Raw genomic sequence first — 7162 nt, 5'->3', positions numbered from 1 at the left:
GTGTCCTAGTGTTAGAGCAGGGGTCCAATCACGGTCCTGGAGGGCTATTCCACCCCAGGTTTAACAGGTAAAAAGATATAAATTACCTTTAGATACAAATAGAACTAGACTAAAAGTGTTTGCCTGGGATGGAAGATGGAAATTCTAAGAAGTTTATTTTTTTATTTTTTATTAAGCAAAGCAATATATCATACAACACCAAAAGACAGCTCAATGTATCACTTCTCTATATACCATGCTTCTTTCTCATTACTGTGACGTATTAAAATATAAAAACAATATCATAACTGAACATGTGAAACATTTCAGCTTTTAAATACAAATTATGTTATTGAAAATATAAGCAAAACAATGATCCAAAGCAAATGAACACGTTTTCATTTTCATATCAATACAAATTCCCTGACAGTTTACACATGGGAGGATTTCATTGTTCTTTAACTTGTTCTGATAACACCTTGCAGAGATGAAGTCTTTAGCGCTGGCTAAGCTTTGCTAGAGGAGGCGGAGGGACAGTTGTCTTCTTGACTGCATGCTTCTTATAGTTCGATTGAGCAAATCTGCACCCAGGTCACTGGATTCATGGCTGTTGAAAAGCAACCTCTGGCTGAAAAAGACAATGAAATGCATATTACTGAACTTAGAAGAGTTTCTCTCTCTATCATTCTCATCTATAATCATACACAATCCCTGCTTTCTACTTTTTTCCCAATAGTGTTTAAATAATTTCAATTGCCCTTAATCCTAGCCAAACCTCAGGCTATCTTACATAGAAATGAACAGCAGAGCCATATTATTAAGTTTGTTACATTACACTTAAAGAAAACACACAACAGCATGATTATTCACACATTGTTCAGGTAGTGTGAATAGGATGATGGTGCATGTTTATGTAGAATATGATACACATTTACCACGGCAGTGTAACTGCATTCAGATTTGCATCCGAAGGCTGATGTAGAGATAGCGATGAACATCTCCAAAATGTTCAGCACCAGAAGAACTGCCAGAATGCCTACATACTGTAAAACACACATCAGTTCATTCAAAAGCCATTGTCTAGACAGCACATTATAACAAGAATGAAGCCTATTATAGGATATATTGAATACTGGATGCTGGGGTCCATTATAAGATGGTGAATCCAGAGATCTGATGCAGGACTTTGTGGAGTAGTCCTCTCTCAACAATGATCTTAACTTTAAGCAATAGCTACAGATTTGACTGCATTTAAGGGGTGTTATGTCCGTACTATGCATCCTAGTGTAGTAATATTATAGATAATATTAAACATTACATATAAGGCAGTTATAATAATACAATGGGATTTTAATTACAATAATGATCTATAACTATAAAACTCAATTTTAAAGAGTAAGTAGCAGGGTTCCTAAAGATACAGCATTACATCCCCACATGTTGCTAAAACTGTTTAAATAACATACCTGTAAATGTTCTTTTCATTGTTAACATCCTGACAACGTTTTACACTTTACAGTCTGTTTCAAAGCTCTTTTCAAAATGTCTGCTCAAGTGCACTTGGGTTTGAGATCTGTCCTCTAAATCACTGCAGAAAGAGTGATAAAAACAAGTGCTCTGGCTTTTCTGTTCTATACCACATCATGGATCGTTATTGCTTTGTTACCTCTGAACAACAATCCTTACTGTGAACTAGAGTGGCAGTTTTGAAAAGCGCTTTGAAGTTATAAGTGTAAACAGCTGTCAGGATGTTAGCAATGAAAAGAACATTTCCAGGTACGTTATTTAAACAGCTGTAGCAACATGTGGGGACGTGTGACGCTATATGTTTCGGAACCCCGCTACTTATTCTTTAAATATGTAGAAATTATATAGAAAATAAACTGGTAAAAATCTGACAAAAACAGAAGTTCTGGTGCTGTATGTGAGGGAGTGACAGCGGAACAGTGAAAGAGAAGCACGTGAATGAGACAAGAGTTGAAAAGGAGGTAATATAAAGGAAAAAGATAAAACGATAAAAGAAGAGAGAGGTTGAAGATTGCAGGCGGTGCAAACACTTACTGGGTTTGTCGAGTAACTATGGGAGTAATAATAACCTGAAGTTACTATGGACAGGTTTACTGAATAGAGAATAAATCCAACTCCAGCAAAAATAGAACTGACAACGTTCATTCCTAAACATGCCTTGACCTAGAAGTGAAATAAAACAACAACATTACAAATACAAGTTTTATTCATAATCAGATCAATACATTCAGAACTGGGGTCTACGTTACCTCTTATATGATCACATATTCACAAGTGATAAATTACAACAAGCACACTGAAAAAGAATCTACTTGACCCTTGTCCTTTTTTATTGTTACATGGGTTTTCAATAATGATGTGAGAATGATATTACACCAGTTCTCATTTTACTTACCTAATAGTGGCCCTCCAGGTTACCAGGTGGAACTGGCTCGTTCTACTGGTCTCAGAGGATGGTTACATGTCATTATTTGTTTAACGTTTCTATTACTACTAATTGCATGTGTGCTGTTAATGTGTTTCATGTGCTTAATTAACCCTCATCAGCAATGAGATCAGCAGTATCAATAGCAATTCACTATTCTTTGTGAAACTTGTACAGCTTTAAGAAAAATATCATTTTTCTGGTAAAAGATCTATAATTCTTTATTCCAAATCCATTACTTTGTCAAAGAAAGGTGATAGCTACTATAATTATAGTAAGACAAGTACGATAACTTAGTCAGCCACGTCTCCAAAATCTAGAAAAGTATAGTAAGATAACGATATGATGACATCACAATTCTAGAAGAATGTTCCATTCTGGGTGCCAGAAGTCTTTGGCTATTGTTTCTCCTTTTTAACTATTTGCATAAATGTACCCTTTCATTTTTATTAAGGTGCCAATGCAGACTTCCTAAAGTTGTAAGCAACACTTCACCTCGACTGACACACTGTACAATGACATGTGAAAGTTATGCGGACAGCTGCACATATGAGTGTTTACAAAGATGACAGTGTGCTGTCCAAGTGCTGGCAAGTTAAGCAGAGGTATGTATGAACAGTAATGAACAGTTTTAATTTGAGATCCGTCTTTCTAATACCTATCAACTATGTAATTTATGGTGGATACAGACATGTGGTGCAATGTTTATTAGCATACAGGTGGAGCAATGTTTGTTAGAATATTTGAATATTTGTCCCAGCACTAACAAAAATAATATTATTCCTTACCGCTATTTTCATGTCATACTACTAAAGCCTCTTCTCATCCATCTTATTCGCGACAGTAACTATGGCTATGCTTTCTTTGAAATGTTATCTCAAACCTGTGCATCTAAAATTCGACAAACGCTGTGCCCATTAACAGCAAAAAAATGGGTTTCCATTAAAACCCATTTCTAGTGTATAAACAGGTTAATGTGATGATGTCATGGGCATGGCTAAGGTTATTCACAAGCAGCTAAGAGATAGCAGCAAACAGAAACACTATCAGGAATTGAAATTGAAGCTTAAACAGTAACAGCAATGAACTGTGCTGAATGACAGCTGGATATTAAAGTAAAGGTTAATTAAGAGAGGGCTTGCTAGGGGCTGCTGTGGCTGCACACAATAACACTGGTGGCTGCATTTGAGAAATGATGACCTAGGATGAGCCTTAATATTAAATAAAAAAGAAATGAATCAGTCGATTTAGAAAAAGTTCAGTTACACAAAAAGTGTGTGTTACAGATGGCAGGTATTTCTATTTGTTTATCAGTTTACTGACCAGATCTCTTCTGTGGGTATTCTCAGCTGCAACAGCCAGGGATCCAGAGATAATATACTGTAAGAGATACAAGATTTCCATTGTAAGCCATGAATATAAATAACAACTGAGACCTTTAAAAAGATGTGCAGGTTTGCAAATACTCAGTGCGAGATTAATAATGACCCAAATTAGCAGAACAAGCCAGTAGCCGACTACAGCATTGGGAAGGGCCCACACCGAGAATATTATTTATAGATTTGAACTTTACTCCAAAATGTTTAATGCCAGGTTATTTGCAATAGAGGATGGTGGTTGGTTTGGTCAACAAAGATAATAAAATCACACAATTCAAGATGTTCTGTTATACAGCCAATTAGTCATTTACTGACAGTTATTAAAAAACAAACAAATCTAAGCCCTTTGCGGTCCTATGTCGGACCTGGTCCGACATTGCAATTATTCCTATCCGGTCCAATGTCGGACCCTGTCTGACATAATCAAAAAGACGCAAAAAACAGGTTTCTAGTCGTTTTTTCTCTGGAAAAAGACAAGAAAATCATTCAATGGCCGAGTGGGAGCGAGAGGAGCCGAGACAAGCCGATAAAAAAGGGTGTATCTCATGAATAGTCATACTTGCCCCTGGCATCAGATAACGGCGGTCATAAGGAAACAAGCTGACTGTAACTGCATCAGTGCTCAGAGAATATCACAGACATTTGCAGAGCTTTTTTGAGATGTTATAGTAATAAAATAATGACTCGGATCACATTATTGAGGCGTTTGGTGATAAAACCAGTGATCAGGCGATGATTGATCGGTATGTACGACTATTATTATTATTATTATTATTATTATTATTATTATTTATTTCTTAGCATATGTGAAAGCGATAGCGAACGAAAGGGTGGGGCGGGGCTGGAGATGCCTAGTGAGTGCTTTGTTGATATGCAGGGCCTTTTAAACCAGTTTGACTGTGGAAAAAAAATACTTTTAAACAGCGCGTCTAAAATTAACTGTGCGTGTGAAAATAAATTGGACTGGACGCGTCTGACACGCACTTAATAAATGGACTGCAAAGGCCTAATACTAACACATGTATTTAATGCTTTAAGCATGGAAATGTGTATTACATATAATTAATAGAACTGAAGTACTTGAATCCATACCCTTAATTGGTAAGACTTAATAAACATGCAATAAACATACATCACATTTAAGCATTGAATATAAATATGATATAGATTATAAATAGCAGTTCTGAATCAAATATTAGAAAACACTTCAGTACCATCAGCCAATCAGCTTCCAGCTCTAGCTGGCTTCTATCAGACAGTAGATGCCCTCTGGAACGTCACGGCATCTACTGTGAATCAAACAAAATCAATCCGCGCAAGTGCCAGCTTTTGCATTTTGATTTGCCTTAATGAAAGCTCAGTTCATATCTATTGGACAGAAAATACTGAACAGAGACAATTGGTCCAAATATATTTTATTATTGAGCAAAACCAGTGAATCAATTCTTTGCACTTACCAAAGCAACCAATCCTGTACCTGCAGAGTCAGCCAATCATAGTCTGTCTGTCAGCTTGACCGGCGCTCAGTAACATTGTGCTGTTCAGATATCTGGCACTGTTCAGATAAACTATAAGCAACTCTTATAGAACTGGTCAGACACATGGCAAATGACATTTAATAGAGAGAAGGTACTGCACACAGGCAATAAAAATGTGTATTATAAATATCATATGGGAGATACTGAAATTGAATGAATCTATGAAAAAGACCTAAGAGTTTAAGTTGTCTCAGAAATGTCTTCATCTAGACAAAGTGGGGAAGCTATAAAAAAGGCCAACAAGATGCTCGGATATATTGTGAAAAGTGTTGAATTTAAATCAAGTAATGTTAAAACTTTACAATGCATTAGTAAGATCGTGTTCAGTTCTGGTGACCTCGTTACAAAAAGGATATTGCTGCTCTAGAAAGAGTGCAAAGAAGAGCGACCAGAATTACCCCGGGTTTAAAAGGCATGTCGTATGCAAAGAAGACTATGCGGTGATATGAATCAAGCATTCAAAATTTTAAAAGGTATAGACAATGTGGACCCAGGGAACTTTTTCGACCTGAAAAAAGAAACCAGGGGTCCAGGGGTCACAAATGGAGATTAGATAAAGGGGCATTCAGAACAGAAAATAGGAGGCACTTTTTTACAGAGAATTGTGAGGGTCTGGAACCAAATCCCCAGTAAGGATGTTGAAGCTGACACCCTGGGATCCTTCAAGAAGCTGCTTGATGAGATTCTGGGATCAATAAGCTACTAACAACCAAACGAGCAAGATGGGCTGAATGGCCTCCTCTCGTTTGTAAACTTTCTTATGTTCTTATGTAAAACATTTGTTTAATAAAAACATCGACAGGCACTATCACTTAAATAGACACTTAATATTGTAGGGAAATACCTTTTGAAAAGTATCAGATGGTGCCATTTATAGAGAGAAACATGTTTGTAGTTCAAATCTATGTTAGGAAAAGCAATGATAATGCTCAGCAACAGGTCTGCTAATAAGGTCTGCTCAGCAAACCGCTGTACTCTGAACAGGAAACCAGTCTTAGCTGAACAGACGCTGACAAAAATAGGTTGCTAAGGTAACGACAGTTTAAGCCTTGTGGTTGGGACATTTCCAGATAACTAGAAGAACACATTTTGCAGAACAGAGAAGCAAGTGGCTTGCCAGAGTACTGCTGTCAGCTAGAATTAGGAAGACAGCAAACGAGTTAAAACTCACGTAGGCTCTGGGATAGCTGGGTATAAATACCAGCAGAGCAGATGTCTATTTGAGACGCATCCCAAGTCCATCCTGTTCACTTGGAAGGTATGTGGCAGTGCCCCCAGAGGGAAAGGCCAAATTGATCAATACCCGACCTTTGTAATGGCTAGTTGCTAATGATAATGTTACTAATATGTGTGTCACCATAAAGGGAACTATATTAAACTCTTAATCATCATTTGGACTTGAAACGTATTCCCTACAATATACACTCTCTCCAATTTAACCTCAAATACATCCAGAAGTATAGATTTAATTCAAATGGCTGAGATTGAAATATATACACTAAAGTAGTGTATATAAAGAAAAATAAATACAGTATGGCAGAACCACACTCTCAGTCCAAATAAACAAGAGACCATCTGGGTCAAATCCACAGAGCCTACGCCTCGCCTTGTCTCGCCTCGCTTCAGCCTCTGCCCTCCCCTCTTTACCCTGGAGTGATTGGGCCAAACCGGTTTAAATAAGACAACTACTAAGACAATTGTGAACTATCAAACAGATCAGTGAGTCAAATAGGATCAACACTGCAGTGCAGCCCCTTTACCCTCCAATGTAATAGTATCTTACCAACTAAACAAGCCAACACTAAAATGTCAAT

The 7162-nt window shown here is 37.1% G+C and overlaps 1 protein-coding gene across 3 annotated transcripts in view; it reads right to left on the bottom strand.

The window, feature by feature from the left end:
* Window positions 1-90: 90 nt before the first annotated feature.
* Window positions 91-7162, bottom strand: part of LOC117407886 (membrane-spanning 4-domains subfamily A member 8-like) — a 31976-nt gene continuing 24904 nt past the window's right edge. For 2 of the 3 annotated variants that reach the window (XM_059015468.1, XM_059015466.1), the window contains exons 4-6: window positions 3755-3811; window positions 2041-2169; window positions 91-1022 (exon numbers count right to left, since the gene is read on the bottom strand). In XM_059015468.1, coding sequence (XP_058871451.1) covers window positions 846-1022; window positions 2041-2169; window positions 3755-3811 — 363 coding nt within the window. In that variant the 3' untranslated portion in view covers window positions 91-845. The remainder of the gene's footprint in view (window positions 1023-2040; window positions 2170-3754; window positions 3812-7162) is intronic. The other variant, XM_059015467.1, reaches the window with a different exon arrangement.

This window comes from Acipenser ruthenus, chromosome 50 (genome assembly GCF_902713425.1).
Source record: "Acipenser ruthenus chromosome 50, fAciRut3.2 maternal haplotype, whole genome shotgun sequence".
Taxonomy (NCBI): domain Eukaryota; kingdom Metazoa; phylum Chordata; class Actinopteri; order Acipenseriformes; family Acipenseridae; genus Acipenser; species Acipenser ruthenus.
This window is presented reverse-complemented; position numbering and strand designations above follow the sequence as displayed.